The sequence below is a fragment of the Vicia villosa genome, linkage group LG5, assembly GCF_029867415.1.
Source record: "Vicia villosa cultivar HV-30 ecotype Madison, WI linkage group LG5, Vvil1.0, whole genome shotgun sequence".
NCBI lineage: Eukaryota > Viridiplantae > Streptophyta > Magnoliopsida > Fabales > Fabaceae > Vicia > Vicia villosa.
The window spans coordinates 163,065,213-163,087,697 of NC_081184.1; the positions used below are offsets into that span (position 1 = coordinate 163,065,213).

At 36.1% G+C, this 22,485-nt stretch overlaps 1 protein-coding gene across 1 annotated transcript; it reads right to left on the reverse strand.

Annotated features, from left to right (window-relative positions):
• Positions 1 to 937: 937 nt before the first annotated feature.
• Positions 938 to 1,744, reverse strand: LOC131605915 (secreted RxLR effector protein 161-like). Its single transcript, XM_058878204.1, has 2 exons — positions 1,258 to 1,744; positions 938 to 1,173 (listed from the first exon to the last, which is right to left on the reverse strand). Exons 1-2 carry the CDS (start codon positions 1,742 to 1,744, stop codon positions 938 to 940), a joined length of 723 nt encoding a protein of 240 aa, XP_058734187.1.
• Positions 1,745 to 22,485: the final 20,741 nt, after the last annotated feature.

A 22,485-nucleotide genomic window follows, 5' to 3' on the forward strand; every position in this document is an offset into this window, starting at 1 on the left:
AGGCACAACACTTGAGCTTTGGCCCTGTCAAAAGCTTCGTCGCCACTGGAGAGGACGTCAACTATAAATTTCTTGAGAGATTTTTTATCCTCATAATTGAAATCCTTGGCTACCTTCACTTCTTTAGTAAGTTTAAAGATTGTGATTTGGTCCTCTTAGGCCAAGCTTTCTCATTTCTATCTCTCCTCGGCTATAATATGATCCAAGTCGGCCACTTTATCGGAGTAGGCCCTGTTTCAATAGTTTGATTTCCTCCTTAAGTTTGATTTCAGTTTGTTCATAGTCATCCCCGAATTAGAAGAGACCTCTGTTCAAGCTTGATTTTTTTATAAATATTTAATTCGTATAAAAAAATCTTGGATAAGAATAAAATTTGTAACTACTCACTTCATAAATAATAAATCTAAATACCAGTATCTATTTAATTAATAACAAATCAAATCTTATCACTTTCCAAATATCATTCGTATTTAACGTTTGCTTAATTTTATTGGTTTATAATAAATTGTTATAGGTTAAGAATACTAAATATAGAGGGATAAAAGAGACTGGTAGTATATTGTTTTCTTTAGAAACTTTGCTGCTTCTTTTACATATACTACGAAGTGGTATTTATAGTGTCAAGTTTTTAGCATTTATTGTGCATGGCTACTGTGCAAAGTTGAAAAATTTCTATGAATGATAGACATGTACTATTCATTCCTATTTTAAAATAATAATAATAATAATAACAATAATTGTTTATTATTATAACATTCTCCCTTTTGAAATATTTGCCGCAGTGCTCCGTTGAAGTCTTGTTGAAACGAATCCTATGGAAACATAAGTTGTCTCGTTAAAAACCTTATTAGGAAAAACCTATTGGAATAAAAACCTTAGTAAGGGAAAAAGAGTACAACATTATGCTCCCCCTCAACAGAACACATATAGCTCTTCTTTAAAGATCTCGAAGGTGACGCATTCCAATACTTTGTACATGCTTCTTGAAAATTGATGTAGAAAGTGCCTTTGTAAAAAGATCTGTCACGTTATCACTTGAACGAATATACTGAATATCAACATCTTTGTTTCTTTCCAGTTCTTGTGTGAATGAGAAAAACTTTGGAGGGATATGCTTGGTTCTGTCACTTTTTATGTAACCTTCTTTCATCCGGGTAACACATGCCGCATTGTCTTCATACAAAATTGTGGGATTATTATCAATTGGTAAACCAGACGCTCCCTGGATATGTTGAGTTACTGATCATAACCATCTACACTCTTTGCTTGCTTCATGAAGGGGAATTACTTCTGCATGATTTGAAGAAGTTGCTACAATAGTTTGCTTTTGAGATCTCCATGATATTGCAGTATTGCCATATGTGAATATATATCCAGTTTGTGATTTAGCATTATGTGGGTCTGACAAATATCTTGCATCTGCATAACCAAGCAAAATTGGTTTTGTATTGTTAGAATAAAATAAACCAAGATCAGATGTACCTCGAAGATATCGAAATATATGCTTTATTCCTTTCCAATGTCTTTTAGTAGGGCATGAACTAAATTTTGCTAGTAAATTCACTGCAAAAGCTATATCGGATCTTGTATAGTTAGCAAGGTACATGAGTGCCCCAATGGCATTGAGGTATGGAACTTCTGCGCCAAGATCCTCTTCATTACTTTCCTTAGGCCTAAAATAATCCTTTTCAATATTAAGGGTTCTACCCATCATTGGACTACTCAAAGGATTTGCCTTGTTCATGTTGAACCTTCTCAATACCCTTTTTGTATAATTTGATTGGTGTACTAATATACCATTTTTAGTGTACTCAATCTGTAAACCAAGGCAGAATCTGGTTTTTCCCAAATCTTTCATTTCAAATTCTTTCTTTAAATAATTTCTTGCTTCTTTGATTTCTTTATTAGTCCCAATGATATTTAAATCATCAACATAAACAACAATTATTACAAATCCGGATATTGTTTTTCTTATAAAAACACAAGGACAAATAGGATTATCCTCATAGCCTTCTTTAAGTAAATATTCACTTAGTCTATTGTACCACATGTGTAACACCCGTATATTTTAATTTTTAATTTAAATGGAAATTTAATTAATAATTAGAATTATTGGTGGTTTGTGAGATATTAATTGGGAAAGGATGGTTATGGTGTTGGACCATGTGTGATGCTAAGGAATGAGAGGGTGTTATGTTAGTAAAGGCCCTATTCTAATTAAAAAGTTATTTTATAAAATAATAAGGAATTGAGAATAAGAGAAAGGGATGTGAAAAGAGTTTGGATCACAAAGAACGTGAAAGAGGAGCAATGGAGGGAGAGACCAATCAAGAACTCTTGACTAAGGTAAGGGGGGACTCTTCCGGTTAATTTCTATTATGTGATTATGGGTAATGGGATGGATTAACGTATGATTCGATTCAATTGGGTATATTGGGATTTGATATTATTAGGTATGTTATGATTTGGGATAATTGATGAATTTGTATAGATTGTTGGTTATTGATGTGTTGTTTTGATGTATAATGATGTGTGATGAGAAATTCGATGATTATATGCCTGTATGCGATGTCTGGAATCGTTTTTGGGTGAAAAGGATGTGAAATCGCAGAGTCTGAACGCAGACCCGTAATTCTGCAAAATCGCCAGGTCGCGCCGCGAACCTCTGTTTGCGCCGCGAACCGTTGGGCAGAAAACCAGGAAGTTGTGATACGCTCAGGTCGCGCCGCGTCCATGTGTTGGCGTCGCGAAGGCGTAACTTTTTCTCGTTTCGCGCCGCGAACCCGGTTGGCGCCGCGTGCTGTAGCGATAATTGTCTTCTTTGAAAAATGTAAAAATGTGTAACTTTCAAACCGTAAGTCCGTTTTAAACGCCGTTTTGGACGTCGTTTCTTAAATTGAATGTTCCACCATATAAAATAAATATAACAACAATAACTTGATTTTATTTTGAAAAGTATCGTTTTCTTCAAATCTGGTTTACTCTTGTTTTGCATAGTTGATGAGGTGCAATGATTGTTGTTTGCATAATGGAATATGTGCAATGGTGTGTGTTGTTATAATATGATTTCTCCTTCTTGTTATGCAAAATGGATGTTGTTCATGGTAAATATGGTTATCATGTGTTTTGATGAATGATGATGTAAATGCTCTGTTATTGTTGGGTTGATTTGTTGTACTTGGTACACGATTGTGAGGGGTGCTATTGTTGTTGCACTGTGTGGTGAATGTTTTATCTGTTATGATGTCATGGTTGTAACTGGTACTTGATATACATATATTGTTGATGTAAAATATGTATTTATTTGTAGTTGAGAAATAGCATAACTGTGTGTGGCTATTGATTATCGTGGTGGTTGATGATTATGACATTTGGTTGTTTAATGTTGATGGTGAGCATGTTATGGTTGATACATGCATTTCATAATCATGTTGTGGGTTGTATCCCTTATGGTGGTGGGACAGCGGTAGCTAATTCCCATTGTGTGGAATTGGTGAGAGAAGTAGCCGAATCTTTATGGTGGTGGATCGGTGAGATGGGTTATCCCATGTTTGGTACCACATGCATATAGTTGCATTTGCATTAGGTTGTTGTGTATAATTATAACATGAATGGAAGATTGTCCAATGTTATAATATTTGATGATGGTGTAATTGTTATGGTGTTGTCTTTTGGTAATGTATTCTATTATTGTGTGAATTGATGAATAATGGATGTGAATCTGAATATATGACAAATTGGGTGAATGATATATTATGATGTTTTGTTGCTTATGAATGCATAACATTGATTAATTAAGAATGAGACTCACCCTTACTTGTTGACAATTTTCAGATTAAGGAGTAGCGGCATTAGTGCTCGGTGAGGATGACTCGTAGAGTTTATCCGTTGTTTTGGGTCGTGTTGGTCATGCTCTGATCTTGTAACACTGGGGGACGATAGTTATAGAGATTTATGAGAATTCTCTATTTTATTTGGTGTTGGATTATGGTTCCAATTGGTTTTGTTGATGATGTTCTTTATTCCACTGTGATAAACATAATTGTGTCTTTGGTAAATCGTTTCCTAATAAAGCATGACTTGACCATGATTGGTTTATTTATTTTAAATAATTGTGACACCCTTGTGTTTATGTTTTACTCTGATATATTTATTTAATTTGCCGCGGGGTTTAGAAGGGTGTTACAATAGTGGTATCAGAGCATAGTCGGTCATGTGACCAGAGTCTTGTTGTTAATTTCTCCTTTCGGTATGCGACATGTGTGTGAAACACTGTCGGTACTCAATGTGTCCTAACTGTTTGCCTGCAGAATTGGGATTGAAACTAGTGGGGGAGAAGCTATGCTTCTCGGATATGTCTCAAATACAAGATGTTAGCGTGATGCGGAGGGCAGCAGTACGAGAGTGGGGAGTTATTGTTTTCTGAAGTGAAGGTGACATGGGCTGTAGACTGTGGTTGTTATTTCAGTTAGAGTGCCTCGGAGTAGATGGTGGTTATTTCTGGAAAATGGAATTTTGAAGTTGTGATGCTTCAAGTGCTACTGATGGATTGTGATGTTGTCGTGTGAGTAGCCCAATGTGAAAGGTCGCTGTTGAAGCGGTGATTAAAGGAAGTATTGTTGCAAACCTTGCCGTAGGATTTCTAGTAAGTAATTGTTGTGAAAAACGATACCAATAACAAAGTATAATAGGGAATTAGGGAAGAGAATAAGAACACAATAATTGGTTATAACTGCTATTCTTTTACTTTCTCTTAAAACAAGATTACAAGTTTACAAGAATAACAAATAACCTCTCTCACCCTAAATTAGGATTTGCAGCTTGGCAATGATGAGAGACTAGTATGCTATTTATAATAAAACCTAACATACTAACTAATGGGCTTTTTTAGCAAGGCCCATTACACAAGCCAACTTAATAAACAAGCTAACTTAACAAATTAGGGTTTAAACACTAAAACCTAATTTAACATGCTAACAACCCTAGCATCTTCGACATCTGCATGCTAGACCCATCTTCGACTACAGCATGCACACTTCGACACCAGCATGTGAACAATCCTTCGACTTCATGCTTAACTCTGTCGAACTGTCGAACCAAGAAGCTACCCTTCGACAATACTAGAGTTCGATCCAATATCTCACAAATCTCCACCTTGGACCTAACTCTACAACGTCAAGGAACAGACTAGCTTTCTTCATGCAGTTTTATCAACTGCATACAGTGGAAAAACTTGCAACTCGGCAATGTCTTGGTGATCATATCAGCAGCATTGTCTTCAGTCGAAACCTTTAGCACTTGGACTTCTCCACGCTCGATTACTCCTCTGACGAAATGCAGCCTCACATCAATGTGCTTAGTTCGCTCATGATAGGCTGAATTCTTTGACAGGTGTATTGCACTTTGACTATCACATTTAACAATGATACCTCGACCTTGAAGTTTCAGCTCCTTCGCAAAACCTTCAAGCCACAATGCTTCTTTCACAGCTTCAGTGAGAGCAATATATTCCGCTTCAGTGGTTGATAGAGCAACAACCTTCTGAAGAGTTGCTTTCCAACTAATTGCTGTGCCAAACATAGTGAAAACATATCCAGAAATAGACTTTCTAGAATCCATACAACCTGCATAATCAGAGTCGACATATCCTTCTATTGCTGCTTTACTATTTTCACCCAAGGCTCCACCATAAATTAAGACTCTGTTTAGAGATCCATTTATGTACCTTAGAATCCACTTCAATGCTTGCCAGTGAGCCTTTCCAGGATTCGCCATGTACCTGCTTACAAGACTTACTGCGTATGCTATGTCGGGTCTAGTACAGACCATAGCATACATCAAAGAACCAACTATATTAGCATATGGGATGCTATTCATATAGGCTCTTTCGACATCAGTACTGGGACACTGATCAATACTCAGCTTGAATTGAGGGTTTGTTGGAGTCACAACTGGCTTCGAATTCGACATACCAAACTTTTCAAGAATCTTCCGTAGATATGCCTCTTGAGATAGACATAACTTCGACTTCTTTCTATCTCTTCGAATGTCAATTCCAAGAATCCTGGAAGCAGCTCCCAGATCCTTCATATCGAACTCCTTATTGAGTTCAGCCTTCACCCTCATCACATCTTCAACATTGTTGCTTGCTATGAGAATATCATCCACATAAAGCAACAAAATAACAAATGAATTACCAGGTCGAAATCTGAAGTAAACGCAGTGGTCGAACTGACTTCTAATGAAACTTATGCGTGCCATGAACTTGTCGAATCTCCTATTCCACTGTCAAGGAGATTGTTTCAGCCCATACAAAGATCTCTTTAACTTGCACACATAATCTTCCTTCCCCTTTTCGACATACCCTTCAGGTTGCCTCATCAGGATCGTTTCATCTAGATCACCATACAAGAATGCAGTCTTCACATCCATCTGTTCCAGTTCAAGATCGAACTGTGCCACCATGGCAAGCAACATTCGAATGGACCTATGCTTCACAACAGGAGAAAACACATCATTGAAGTCGACACCTTCTTTCTGAGTGAAACCCCTTGCAACTAACCTTGCCTTGTATCTTTTTGACGTCACTCCTTCAATTCCTTCCTTAACTTTGAAAATCCATTTACAACTGACTAACCTTGCCCCAGCAGGTTTCTTGATCAGTTCCCAAGCATGATTATCATGAAGAGATTTCATCTCATCATCCATGGCCTTCAGCCATTCAGTCTTATTTCGACTCCTCATAACTTCCTTATAGTCTCTAGGTTCTTCGTCTAGAACCTCACTTGCAGAGATTAAGGCATAAGCTATAAGATCTGCATATCCAAGTCTTTGAGGTGGCTTGATGACTCTTCTCGACCTATCTCTCGACAATAGGTAGTCATCGTCAGTTTCCTCAACTTCAGCATCTTCTGCTTCTTCTTCGACTTCATCTGGGATATGCAATTCAGCATCAACATGCTCCACCTCAACAGGAATCTCTACCTGTTCCAGCTCTTCGTCAGATGTTTCTGTACTTCGACCAACATCATTAGTTTTCTTAAAAGCCATTTCAGCTTCATTGAAAACTACATCTCGACTGGTGATACACCTCCTGTGACCTGGCTCTAGGCACCATAGCCTATAAGCTTTGACTCCTTCAGGGTATCCCATGAACATGCATTTCAGAGCTCTAGGTTCGACCTTGTCTTGCCTAATGTGAGCATAGGCTACGCAGCCAAATACTCTCAGTTTGTCGAGATCTGGTGGATGTCCCGACCAAACTTCTTCAGGTGTCTTCATATCTAACGCTGTCGAAGGACATCTGTTTATCAGATATGTTGCTGTCGAAACAGCCTCAGCCCAGAACACCTTTGTTAACCCCGCACTAGTCAACATGCATCTGACTCTCTCCAAAATAGTTCGATTAAACCTTTCAGCCAAACCATTTTGCTGTGGAGTACCTGCAGTAGTTCTATGCCTTGCAATACCAAAGGCAGCACAAAAACTGTCGAATGCCTCATTGCAAAATTCAAGGCCATTGTCGGTTCTCAACCTCTTGACCTTTCTGCCAGTCTGATTTTCAACCAGAGTCTTCCAACTTTTGAAATTCTCAAAAGTTTCATCCTTAGTCTTCTGGATGAATACCCATAATTTTCTGGAATAATCATCTACTATGGATAGAAAATACCTTGCTCCTGAATGTGATGGACACCTTGCAGGCCCCCAAAGATCAGCATGGATGTAATCAAGGGATCCATGTGTTCTTTGTTTGCCTTTGTTGAACTTCACTCTGCAAGATTTTCCAAGTACACAGGGTTCACAAAACTTCAGCTTTTCGACTTTGTCTCCACCAAGCAGATTTTGTTTCCCTAATTCGACCAGACCCCTTTCACTGACATGGCCCAATCTCATGTGCCAGATTTCTGTTTTCGACAAAGGTTTCGTGGATGCAACATTTGTCGAACCACTTACAACTTCAGCCTCAAGGGTATACAAGCCTTGTTTCTTCACGCCTCTCAAGACTTCCTTCGAACCCTTCATGACTCTTAGGATACTTTTCTCTCCTTGGAAAACATATCCTTTCTTGTCGAATTCACCAAGAGAAAGCAGATTTCTCTTCAAATCAGGAACATACCTGACTTCAGTCAACAACCTTATTGACTCATCATGGAGCTTGAATCTCACAGATCCAACACCTGCAATCTTGCAAGCCTTGTTGTTTCCCAGCAATACTGATCCACCATCTTGATCACATAATTCCTCGAACAAGTCTTTGTTTGGAGTCATGTGCCAAGTGCAACCTGAATCCATAATCCACTCCTTCTTAGAGTCACTGCTTGAAACCACAAGAACATCAGATGATTCGAAATCATCTTGAACAATGGCAGCGTTGCCATTATCCTTACCTCCATGATATTTCAAGCGTTCAGGGCACACCTTTCTTGTGTGACCCTCCTTCTTACAATGGTAGCATCGAATGCCAGATGCTTCGCCACTGTAAGTCTTCGACTGGCTTTTGCCTTTCTTCTTGTCGAACTTACCATCCTTTCGTAAGAGTTTTCCTTTAACGGCCAAACCTTCGCCAACAGTCGAAGGTTTATGCTCCTTTCGTTCATTCAAGTCCTTAGAGTACAAGGCTGATTGAACTTCTTCAAACGTCAGGGACTCCCTTCCATACAAGAGAGTTTCTTTGAAGTGAGCATGTGATCGAGGCAAAGAACACAATAGTAACAGCGCTTGATCTTCATCATTGATCTTCACATCAATATTTTCAAGATCAAGAATCAGCTTGTTGAACATATCCAACTGCTCAGCCAATACTTTGTCTTCAATCATCTTGAATGAATACAAAGCTTGCTTCAGGTAGAGTCGATTTACCAGCGATTTGGTCATATACAAACTTTCAAGTTTCACCCATAACCCTGATGCCGTCGTCTCCTTTGATACCTGCCGGAGAACCTTATCACCAAGGCTCAACAAAATTGCGCTGTGTGCTTTCTCGATCATATTCGTCTTCTCCGCTGCCGTCAATTCTGCATTCATGGCTGCCTCTCCCTTCAACGCTTCCAAACAACCCTGCTGAACCAGTAGAGCTTTCATCTTCAAGCGCCACAGACCGAAATCATTCACTCCGGTGAACTTTTCAATCTCATACTTTGTTGAAGGCATCTTCTCCACGCTCACCGCACCAATTTGTTGTGAAAAACGATACCAATAACAAAGTATAATAGGGAATTAGGGAAGAGAATAAGAACACAATAATTGGTTATAACTGCTATTCTTTTACTTTCTCTTAAAACAAGATTACAAGTTTACAAGAATAACAAATAACCTCTCTCACCCTAAATTAGGATTTGCAGCTTGGCAATGATGAGAGACTAGTATGCTATTTATAATAAAACCTAACATACTAACTAATGGGCTTTTTCAGCAAGGCCCATTACACAAGCCAACTTAATAAACAAGCTAATTTAACAAATTAGGGTTTAAACACTAAAACCTAATTTAACATGCTAACAACTCTAGCATCTTCGACATCTGCATGCTAGACCCATCTTCGACTACAGCATGCACACTTCGACACCAGCATGTGAACAATCCTTCGACTTCATGCTTAACTCTGTCGAACTGTCGAACCAAGAAGCTACCCTTCGACAATACTAGAGTTCGATCCAATATCTCACAGTAATTGAGATGATGGTAGAGATTATCGATGTTGTTGAGAATGTTTTGACGTGCGAGTAATGCGAAGAGACGAGTATGATCTCAAGGATAAGAAGGTTGATGATGGCGTACATGAATTTAGTTTCGCGATGTTGCAGAAGACGAAATTTGGCGATGGGATGTGTTGTTCAAATTATAAGAATGTTTGGAAGTGAAGAGATATGATAAGGAGCTGTTTAGGACGTGATTGATTTGAAGATGATGAGTTTAGAGCGGAATTTCCGTAAGAAAAACGCAGGACAGTTGTTGAATCGTTATGAAACTTCGAAAATTCATAACTAGAGTTCTGGACATCCGATTTGAGTTCCGTTTGAAGCGTCGGAAAGCTAACGAGATGAACTTTGTTATAAAAATAGTTGCAGCAGCTGTAACATGATTAATTGTGACAGGATGACGTTGGAAAGAGGTGAAGTTGCGGTTGCTCTTGTTCTTATAACTAGACTTGTTTATTGGTACTGCACGGGATGTCAGTGTCAGTGTCGAACGGATTGAAGGAATAATTAGAAGGTTTGTTGAGAAGTAATTTTAAGAATTGGATGTACCATTCGAAGAGTTTTGGGAATACCGTATAGAGCGTCGCTGCATGATGTCGATGTTGCATTTCGGATAACGATTGGAAAATTCATATCTTGAGTTCCGAGTGTCGGATTAATGTGCCGTTTGAGCCTACGAAGAGGTGAAATTATGTTCTACCTTATGGGAGAGTTATAAATACAATAGATTGATCCTATAAGGAGATATTGTGAAGTCGGTTAAGGAAGTGTGAAACTTGTTGAATAGGAATGCCTACTATCATGATTGTTTGAAACAGAATTGAGTGGAATATGTTGTTGATGAGATTTTCGGTAATAAAGATGGTTTGAATACCGATGGGTTTTAGTGAGAAGTGAATTGGTAGAGAAGATGGAATAAACTTTAGAACTCTTGGAGTCGTATTTGTGATGGCAGAGTAACGATAAGTATAAAAGAAGAATTTTAGAGGATTTCTGACACCTATTGAATATGAGGAAGACTTTGTTGAGATGTCGAGTGGGATGATATTTGGGCATGAAGGATGTCATAGAATTTGGAGTAAAACCACGAGTTACGAGTGTTGTGTTACTGCGTTGCGTAGGAAGTCTTTAAATATGTCGGTGCTAATGGCGAAGGAGTTGGATTTAATGGGACAATTTAGAGACTTGAGTTAGTATGTGAAGGAACTCGCAATAGTGTTAGATTGGGTATGCTAGGAGATTACTAGTGGTATTCTTGACGAGATTAGAGAAGGTCAGAAAGATGATGTTGAGTTGATCGATAGGTTGACTTTGAATTACCAAGGTAAAGGCGTTGAATTCAGAATCGACGGGAATAATATAATGAGGTTGAGTGATTGGATTTGTGTTTCTGATGTTTTGAGCTTCGGAAGAATATTCTAGAAGAAGGACACCGTAGTGAATTATTGAACTATGACGATGTTAATGAGTTTGGGTGCAAACTCGGAAAGGACACTATTATGTAGTAACAACGGTTTATGCTTACATATGGATGACGACTATCTATTGACAAATTGAGGACTTGATCACCCTTAATCTCTTGTTGATAGTAGACGGAATCTTATAAATGAGATGAACTTGTTTTGTTACCTTAATGGTATAAGATGTGATGAGTGTGAAGCCGTGGGAATAATCACTCACTATGTTGTGTGAATTTATGAAGAGGTGGATATGAAAGAGTGCAACATGATGGACAAATGACTTAAGACGGGTAAATCAGAGTCGCACAGCGAAAGTGTGATGTGGAGTAGTGTTATGAGTACTACTGGTGGCAAGTGAGGAATTAATATGTCAGGAGCTTACATAGAGAATATGTGTTGATCTATATGTTGGATTTAGAATCCAGTGGAGGTAAGGATGTCGTGTCGAAGAATTATAACTCTTTTGAATAATTGCCGAGATGATGAATATGTTATTATGGTTGTACGTAGTTAACTAGTATGTATTCGGCGAAGTTAAGATGACGAGTTGATACTATATGATTCTATAATAATTTTGTTTTGTTGTTAAGTTGGTATTGTGGATTCCAGATATAATAAGGAATTATACTCTAAGAAGGATGAGGTTGATTTGATTCTTAGAGAAGAGCGAGACTTAATTTAAATTATTTTGTAAGAAATGGCGTATTGAGGCTGGCGAGTGTGATTACAATTACTTGTGTGTACTTGTTCTGATAGTTAGGATGTTTAAATAGAGGAAGTAAATCAGGAAATTGGTTTTCGCTGGATGCGAGTAAGGATTGCTGAGTAGTGAATTAGTACCATGGATGGTAAAGAATGATTCTTGAACAAATAAGTAAAGAGGGCCAGAGTTGGGCATAACTCGGAAGTCTAATTGGTATAGATGATTGTGATGAGTAATCAGAGTAGTGCGGAAAAAGAGGAATGTAAAGTGTTAGATAATTGATGGTTTGACTTAAGAGGAGTCAAATAATTGGAATCAATAGTATGGGAATATGAGTATTGAGTTTCTTGAAGGAAGCAGTTGGCAAAAAGTGTAAGTATTATTTTATCGCTCAGATGAAAGAGTGTGTCTAAGGTTGGTATATTTGGTAGATGGAATGCATTACTGCATTGTTGATCAAGTGTGATCATACTATGGATTGTGTAATTGTATTACTCAGCTGTTGAGCGTATTGTATAGGTGGTACCTCAATGTTCTGTTGTTGTTAACCTTTTGGAGATATAGCGAGTGGTATCCTTTTGGATGGTCAAATGCGACGTAAGAACTGGGATTTGGATGTATGAAACATGTTTCCTGTTGGTTATGTCAGATGGATTTTGAGGATTGACTAATGGTAATGTTAATTAGGAGTTGGAGAGTCAGGTGAAGGACTCTTGTAAGAGCTGGCTACTTGAGGTATGTTTTCGAGGACGAAAACTCTTTTAGTGGGGGAGAGTTGTAACACCCGTATATTTTAATTTTTAATTTAAATGGAAATTTAATTAATAATTAGAATTATTGGTGGTTTGTGGGATATTAATTGGGAAAGGATGGTTATGGTGTTGGACCATGTGTGATGCTAAGGAATGAGGGGGTGTTATGTTAGTAAAGGCCCTATTCTAATTAAAAAGTTATTTTATAAAATAATAAGGAATTGAGAATAAGAGAAAGGGATGTGAAAAGAGTTTGGAACACGAAGAACGTGAAAGAGGAGCAATGGAGGGAGAGACCAATCAAGAACTCTTGGCTAAGGTAAGGGGGACTCTTCTGGTTAATTTCTATTATGTGATTATGGGTAATGGGATGGATTAACGTATGATTCGATTCAATTGGGTATATTGGGATTTGATATTGTTAGGTATGTTATGATTTGGGATAATTGATGAATTTGTATAAATTGTTGGTTATTGATGTGTTGTTTTGATGTATAATGATGTGTGATGAGAAATTCGATGATTATATGCCTGTATGCGATGTCTGGAATCGTTTTTGGGTGAAAAGGATGTGAAATCGCAGAGTCTGAACGCAGACCCGTAATTCTGCAAAATCGCCAGGTCGCGCCACGAACCTCTGTTTGCGCCGCGAACCGTTGGGCAGAAAACCAGGAAGTTGTGATACGCTCAGGTCGCGCTGTGTCCATGTGTTGGCGCCGCGAAGGCGTAACTTTTTCTCTTTTCGCGCCGCGAACCCGGTTGGCGCCGCGTGCTGTAGCGATAATTGTCTTCTTTGAAAAATGTAAAAATGTGTAACTTTCAAACCGTAAGTCCGTTTTAAACGCCGTTTTGGACGTCGTTCCTTAAATTGAATGTTCCACCATATAAAATAAATATAACAACAATAACTTGATTTTATTTTGAAAAGTATCGTTTTCTTCAAATCTGGTTTACTCTTGTTTTGCATAGTTGATGAGGTGCAATGATTGTTGTTTGCATAATGGAATATGTGCAATGGTGTGTGTTGTTATGATATGATTGCTCCTGCTTGTTATGCAAAATGGATGTTGTTCATGGTAAATATGGTTATCATGTGTTTTGATGAATGATGATGTAAATGCTCTGTTATTGTTGGGTTGATTTATTGTACTTGGTACACGATTGTGAGGGGTGCTATTGTTGTTGCACTGTGTGGTGAATGTTTTATCTGTTATGATGTCATGGTTGTAACTGGTACTTGATATACATATATTGTTGATGTAAAATATGTATTTATTTGTAGTTGAGAAATAGCATAACTGTGTGTGGCTATTGATTATCGTGGTGGTTGATGATTATGACATTTGGTTGTTTAATGTTGATGGTGAGCATGTTATGGTTGATACATGCATTTCATAATCATGTTGTGGGCTGTATCCCTTATGGTGGTGGGACAGCGGTAGCTAATTCCCATTGTGTGGAATTGGTGAGAGAAGTAGCCGAATCTTTATGGTGGTGGATCGGTGAGATGGGTTATCCCATGTTTGGTACCACATGCATATAGTTGAATTTGCATTAGGTTGTTGTGTATAATTATAACATGAATGGAAGATTGTCCAATGTTATAATATTTGATGATGGTGTAATTGTTATGGTGTTGTCTTTTGGTAATGTATTCTATTATTGTGTGAATTGATGAATAATAGATGTGAATCTAAATATATGACAAATTGGGTGAATGATACATTATGATGTTTTGTTGCTTATGAATGCATAACATTGATTAATTGAGAATGAGACTCACCCTTACTTGTTGACAATTTTCAGATTAAGGAGTAGCGGCATTAGTGCTCGGTGAGGATGACTCGTAGAGTTTATCCGTTGTTTTGGGTCGTGTCGGTCATGCTCTGATCTTGTAACACTGGGGGACGATAGTTATAGAGATTTATGAGAATTCTCTATTTTATTTGGTGTTGGATTATGGTTCCAATTGGTTTTGTTGATGATGTTCTTTATTCCACTGTGATAAACATAATTGTGTCTTTGGTAAATCGTTTCCTAATAAAGCATGACTTGACCATGATTGGTTTATTTATTTTAAATAATTGTGACACCCTTGTGTTTATGTTTTACTCTGATATATTTATTTAATTTGCCGCGGGGTTTAGAAGGGTGTTACAACATGCGCCCGAATTGTTTTAACTCATACAATGACCTCTGCAACTTAATTGCATACATTTCTCTAGGTTTTGATGTCTCAGGAATTTTAAATCCTCCTAGGATTTTCATGTATATATTAGTATCAAGTGATCCATATAAATAAGCAGTAACAACATCCATAAGATACATATCAAGATTGTTAAATACTGATAAACCAATTAAATAACGAAAAGTAATGGCATCCATAACAGGAGAATATGTTACCTCATAATCAATTCCCGATCTTTGGTAAAAACCTTGTGCAACGAGACGAGCTTTGTATTTGACAATCTCATTTTTCTCATTTTGTTTTCTTAAAAAAATCCATTTATACCCAACAGGTTTCACACCTTTAGGTATAACCACAATAGAGCCAAATACTTTTCGATTATTAAGAAAATTTAACTCAGTATCTATAGCATCTTTCCAATTTTTCCAATCATGTCTATTTTGACATTCATTCATAGTTCGTGGTTCTGGATCATCATTAATAATTTCACATTGTAATACGGTGAACTGACTTTTTAGAAATGTTGCGGATAGCAAGAGTCGCCACCGACTTTTATTTTATCCAATTGGAAAGGCAAAAAGAACAGGAAAGACCTTTTGAAAGATTTTGAGTTCAGGGGGTAAGTTATACAAAGGGAAGATGTAAGGCACCCTTTGCATCCATGGTTTTCCATGGGCTCTTAATTGCTTAGCTCACTTTTGAATTGTTTGAAATGTTTGAAAAGTGTCGTGTGTGAATAGTAAAAAGATTTCGTTAAGGACTTTAGCTTGTAAATAAGCGTAGCCTTGTTTTGAATAGTTTTGAAAAGGAGGTGTGAAAAGTATTTTGAATTTGTTTGAATTGAGCAAGCAATTAAGAACTACCTACCCTAAATTCGTCTTTCTTGTTCTTTAAGTCTTTCGGACGAAAGGGTCTATCCATACCATGAGAGGGCAGGAAGTCTTTCAATTGGATGTGCGGGTCATCAAAGGGTCATCGAGAATATCGTTCACCACAAGACTATCCCTACCATAAAGAGGGAGGGTAGTCTAAGGGAAGGATATAATAGTCATTTAGGCAACAATAAGGATACCTTAGCATTCGAAGGGACTATCACCATTTTATCGAGGGACGAGATCATATTTATCGTAGGCAACTCGAAGGGACTATGATCTTTTATCGGAGGGACATGGTGACTTTGAATCGAAGGCAGCAAGCTAAGGTATCCCTATATCCAAGGGACTTGACTATTTTATCGAGAAGGCAGCACAAGAGGATGTTACCTTAGAGGTGAGTGTGTGTAGCAATCATGTGGTTAATTCAGATATATTTGATCTTGGATTAGTGAGCTAAGTTCAATTACTTGTTATCACTCCCTATTTACTAACCACGCAGTTAATATATTAACAGAAAATAAATTGCGGAAATTAAATCCTACGCTATTACAGAGCTTCGGGATTAGGGGGTACATAACCAAAAAATTGGGGGATGCAAAATAGAATCCTAATTACTATTACATCACAAAAATTGCAACCTATACACCTTCTAGAATTTAAATGACGGAAAGTAAATTAAATAATTAAATTAATAACGTAATTAAATAAAGGCACAATTTAAATAATGACGGAAATTAAATAAACAGAACTTAAATAGCAAATATTAAATCAAGCAGACAACCATGCGCCAATCATTGAGTATGAGGTGAGAAGAGAAGATCGCGAGGAAATTACGAGTTCAAAAAATAGGGTCAAAAGCCTTATGGCTAAAAATTTAAGGATAAAACCTAAACCTACAGTTTGATCATGGTTTGATAGACAATCCTTACATTACTAATAGTCACATGGTTTATAGTCACATGGTTTATTTAAGGATAAAACCTAAACCTACAGTTTGATCATGGTTTGATAGACAATCCTTACATTACTGATAGTCACATGGTTTATAGTCACATGGTTTATAGTCACATGGTTTATTGATTAAGGCTAAACTTAAAAATGATTACTAAACCCTGATTAAATCAAAAGTTAAGCCTAAATATTTTAATTAAATACAAACCTAAAATTAGTTAAAATTATTAAGCCTAAATTAACATAAAACCCTAATTTAATTAATTATTTAACCTAATTTAAATTAATAAACCTAATTTAAACTAAATTTAATTAAAGTTAATTTACTAACTTAAAAGTTGATTTTATTAATAAATAAATTTGTTATTAAAAAAGGTTAAGTTATATTAAAAAAAGTTTAGTTATTTTTAAAAGGGTTAATTAAAAATTTAATTAAAAAAAGATATAAAACAACAAAAAAAACAAGAAATATATAAAAAACAAATAAAGAACCTGGGCGTGTGATCAGGTGTTGGTGAGTCTTGAAGGTGTATGGTGCACCTGCCTTCTAGTCCTTCTGATCTGGCTTGAGTGGAATTTTGATGGTGACGATCGCGAGTGTATCGTGAGTATCCACTGGCCGGCTACGCTAGATTGGTGATCAAACGAGTGGAAAAAAAAACGTCACGCCTGGGGATCGAGCCCAGATTCCAATGGTTCAGAAGCCCTCACCAATACCAACCCTGCTGTATGTACAACTTGTCAATACATCCATCAACGAAAAATAAAAGGAAATTAATAGCATGAATGAAAAATTCAAAAGCAAAGTCAAGTGTGGGTCCTGGGTAGTGCGCGTGGACCAATGAAAAGAGAGAGAGAGAGAGAGAATTTGCTGAAGTTGACCACCCAATGGGATTAAGAGAGAGGGAGCCATTGACCAACGAGTAGGAAAGGAACGCGTGGAGACCAAGGTCATCGTGACTGTTCATCACCTTCCTCGCAGATTACCTGCGGATTTACTTGTGGGTTTTGTTGCGAAACTTCCTACGAATTTCCCATGAATGCATCTGCACCTTCGAAACCTACGAAATCAAACGTTAAACAAGAGATAAAGCGCCCAGATTGTCTAGACGGAGCCCTGCGACCTTCATGGGGGTATTTATTTCCCTCCAAACGCCCTGCACCATGGTACACGAAGCTTGCACATGCTAGTGCCCTAACAATGGCGATTTATGTTGCACACGTTAAAACTCCTTTCCAACGATTCAAACCTTCCTTAAACAATCCCAGGAACTCAAATACAGCATTAGTTTTCAATAAAATACGTTAACATGCAAAATATGAAAATCAAAACGTGAAGGAATATGATGAACAGAAACGACGTGTTTCAAGAGTCATGAGACATGGTTCTTGCTCCATTCTTACCTTCTATTACCTTGGGAGACGAATGGGATCATTGAAGGGCTTTGAAAACTCTTGGAGTGGTCTATACGAATTCTTCACTTTTCTTGATATTTTTTAAACTTAGAAGCCCTAGCTCTTGGTCTCTCAATCCTATTCTCTTTTGCTTTGTGCTTAACTGAAGAGTATATATAGAGGGTGCATTAGGGTTTGTAAAATATTGGAGAGAGCATGGGATTTGAGTGAAAATTATTTTCTTTGATTCTTGTATAAAATCTTTCCTTTTTTAGATTGAATCTATTTTCCAGCTTTTTCACGTGTTATTTGGCCTCCAATCTTGCTTTAAATTGATGAAAATATTTGGGGAATTAATCATGTGATCTTTTATTGTTAAATTATGATTTTATTTGGTTTATATTGAATTTAAATAAATAAATCCAAAAATAAATGAAATAAAACCATAATATAAATAAAAGTTAGTCCATGGGCCTTTTATGAACTTGTATTCACGTGGGGAACTTGAAATGTTAGGCCCACTACTAAAAAATACAAAATTCCTCACTTAGGCTTTCATGCATTTTCTCAAAATCGACCAACTTGCACAAAGCGTATCTCCCTCATTTTTAATCATATGAAGATGTTGTAGTACTTTTTGGAAAGCCCAAGATGTCTTCTGCAAGCCACTTTGGAACATATTTTTCATTTGGAGATTTTATCTTGATGATATCGCTCCTGACAAAAAACAGCTTTTTTGCAAGCTTCTAGAAGGACCTGTAATATTTTGGACCATATCTCTCAAATGAATCACTTTTAGACTTGTCATGTGAGAGACAAAATTGTATAGAATTCAATTTCCTTCAAAATGAGCTTTGGATGGGAAATTTTTGATGTTCCATGTGGGAGTTATGGCTGGTCAAAGTTCAGTTGACTTTCTCCTATGAAAACCCTAATTTAGAAACTTTTGGAATTGTTGATCTCTGATCTTTCCTTGATGAACCATGATCAATTCTTGATCAAATGGTGAATGATACTTCAATATAAGTATGTTGACCAAAAATCAGGAGTTTTGACTGTACTTTGACTACAGTTGACTTTTAGGTCAAACAGATCGACTGTTGACCATCTGAGTAGTTGACTAATCAACCCTTTGAATTGAGCCCTGAATTTTGTCATGGAGATAGTTTGAAACATCATAAGCCATATGAAATATATTGGAGCCTTTGATTCATTCATTTTCTTCAGAAGAACAAAAAAACCCTAGTTCTTTGAACCTTGCTTAGGAGAGGGTGTTTTTTGAACATTGTGCCTTGATTTGAATTTGAACAAGAGAAATAGTATGGGAAAATTTTGGGGTATGACACACATGCAATGGAAAATGAAAATATTTCATCTATATTCATACCTTTTCGGTTCCATAAATTTCCCGTATCAACATAATTAATTGAAATCTCAAGATCATTTTTATTTCTAGTTTCACTATCAATGATCTCATTTTCATCATCTTGTGCTTCTTCGAGAGCACGCTTTTCAATTTTGGACTTATCATTATCTAGTGTCTTTTCAAGATCACTTTCAATCATATTCTCCTTTTCTATTCCCTTTCTTTTTCGGGGATTTTTGTCTTTGGATCCCATAGGTCGGCCACGTTTCAAGTGTGCCTTAGATGTACTTGCTTCATTATTTTGATTTGAAATCTCAATCTTAGCTGGGACATTTATAGCCGGTACATGTGACTTTGTTACTCTTTTCAAATCAGTAAATGAATCTGGCAATTCATTTGCTAAATCTTGTAAGTGAACAATTTTCTTTACATTTTCTTCCCACGATCTATTATATGGGTCCAAATGTAATAAATGAGGTACATGTCATGTTATGTCATTTTCTGATTTTTTATTCTCTCTCCCTAGAGTTGGAAATATTGTTTTGTCAAAATCAATCAGCAAATCTTGCCTGAAAAACATCACATGTTAAAGGTTCAAGATATCTAATAATAGATGGTGATTCATATCCCACATATATATCTAACCTCCTTTGAGGACTCATCTTTGTTCTTTATGGTGGTGATATTTAGAGCTGTCAAAATGGGCCGAAGCCCATGGGCTGGCCCATCAGGCCCGAAAATAGTTAGGGCTTGGGCCTTAATTTTTTAGTCCATTTACATCCGGGCCTTTTTAAGCCCGACCCTAAAAAGCCCTAAAAAATATGGGTCGGCCCGTATGGGCCATGGGTAGCCCGCGAGCCCGAAAAAAATTAAATTTTTTAATATAACTAGAAATTATCCTTTCCTAATTCATAAAGGTATGCTATAAACAATTTGCGTATTATGTATTTTAATTTATTTTTGGTATTACAAAGGTATAAATATCAAATAAAAGTTGATGGTTTGACTTAATTTCAAACTAAAAGGTTTCATCCTAATATAATTATGTAGATAGTATTGAAAAGATAGCATGATATATTCTAATTAAAAATAAGGTTGAAATGAGATTTAAAAGGTTATGATGTAATTTTTCATGGTAGGATAGAGTTAGTACAAATCAAATATATAACAATTTGCTATAAAATACTATCGTATCAATCAAATTATAATTGTTATAAAATTTTATAACAGTTTGTTGTTATGATTGTTATAAAATTATAATTGTCATGAATATTTATATCTTAAAATTTGTTGGAACAAGTTTATAATTTTGTGTGCAAAATTAAATATAATTTAAGATGTATTTTGAATAATTGAAATTAAGTTAATATGTTATTTTACATTTTAATTGTAACTTATATAGATTATTTAGAAATCGTAATTTTAGATATGAAGATTGATATATATATATATATATATATATATATATATATATATATATATATATATATATATATATATATATATATATATATATATATATATATATTATTGCATGTAAGGGTGATCGCGGTGCGGTTTGGGCGGTTTTGACGAAAAAAATCATCCGAACCGCAAGAGAAAAAATCGTGCGGTTTGGTTTGGTTCGGTTGGCTTTTAAAAAAAATCCGAACCAAACCAAACCAACCTAATGCGGTTTGGTTCGGTGCGGTTGGTTCGGTTTTTTAAAAATATTTTATTGAACCATTCATATACATATAGATGATAACATAACTTTGTATTGAGACATTCATACACTATTAAATAACAACAAAACCCGTCATATTTTGACAATAATTTTCTATTTAATATGTAAAAATTAAATTTGACAAAAGTGGAATAATAAACATAAAATAATAGTATAAAACAATATAAAAATTATTAGAATGAAACAAAAAAATAGAAGATACGAGAGATTAGTGAAGGTGAAAAAGAAAAAACAAAAGAGTTGAGAGATTAGAGATTAGAGAAGAAGATGTGCGATAAAAACGAAACTGAAATAGGGAACATTTGCCTAAAAATGAGAAGGTGAAAAAGAAAGAATACAAGAGAGTATAGATTATAGAAAAAGAGGGAAGATGTATGTGGCAAAGAAGACGCGATAATGCTATTAGAGATTTGAGAAGATCGGGACTAAAATCATGTGTAAGGATGAGAAAATTGTTCGTAACATAAAGTTAAGGTATTATAGATTTAAGTTTGGGTTGAATGTGAGTTAAGTAAAAGTTAGGTTGTAACATAATGCGGTTTGATTCGGTTTGGTTCGGTTTTTAAAATACAAACCGCAAACCAAACCGAACCATGCGGTTTTGTTAAAAGATGACCCAAACTAATCCGAACCAAATGCGGTTTTTTGCGGTTTCGGTTCGGTTTGGTTTGGTTTGCGGTTTTCTATTGGGTTGGTTTGGTTTTGATCGCCTTTATTTGCATGCAATTGTATGGTTATTAAAAAAATAAGGGAAAAATTTTATTTTTTTAGAAATAGGCCCGTTTAGGGCCGAGGCCCATTTAGGCCGGATAGCCCACAACCAGACAGGGCTGGTCCTGGGTAGTAAAAATGGAGTCCATTTAAAAATGGACTTTTTGGGTCCGGCTCTGAAAAGCCCGAGGCCCGCATGGGTCGGCCCGGTTAGGGCCGGGTAGCTCATTTTGACAGCTCTAGTGATATTGGGACATATACTGCACACCCAAAAATCTTTAAATGAGAAATATTTAATTCCATTCCTATTTCAAAATAATAATAATAATTATTATTATTATTATTATTATTATTATTATTATTATTATTATTATTATTTATTTATTATTATAACATTATAGATATACTATTATTAAAAAATAAATTATTGTAGTAAAGAGAGAGCGCTAAATTGTATTAACGTTTCAAACTTTCCAAATCAAATCAAATCTAAATTTAATTAATAAGAAATCAAATCTAAATTGTAATTAATAAGAAATCAAATCTTCACACTATCCCAATCTCTTCGGTGTTTAATACTCCTATAAAACATTCAAACCACTTCTCATAACATCACAACACAACCTTAACTTCAAAATCAATTCTGTTTCCATCTTTCTC

Excerpts from the sequence above, each read along its gene's own strand:
- LOC131605915 (XM_058878204.1), bottom strand. The coding sequence starts at position 1,744 with ATGAACAAGGCAAATCCTTTGAGTAGTCCAATGATGGGTAGAACCCTT. Across the intron at positions 1,174-1,257 it reads TCATGAAGCAAGCAAAGAGT|ACAATGCGGCATGTGTTACC; the intron begins GTAGATGGTTAT and ends TTTTGTATGAAG.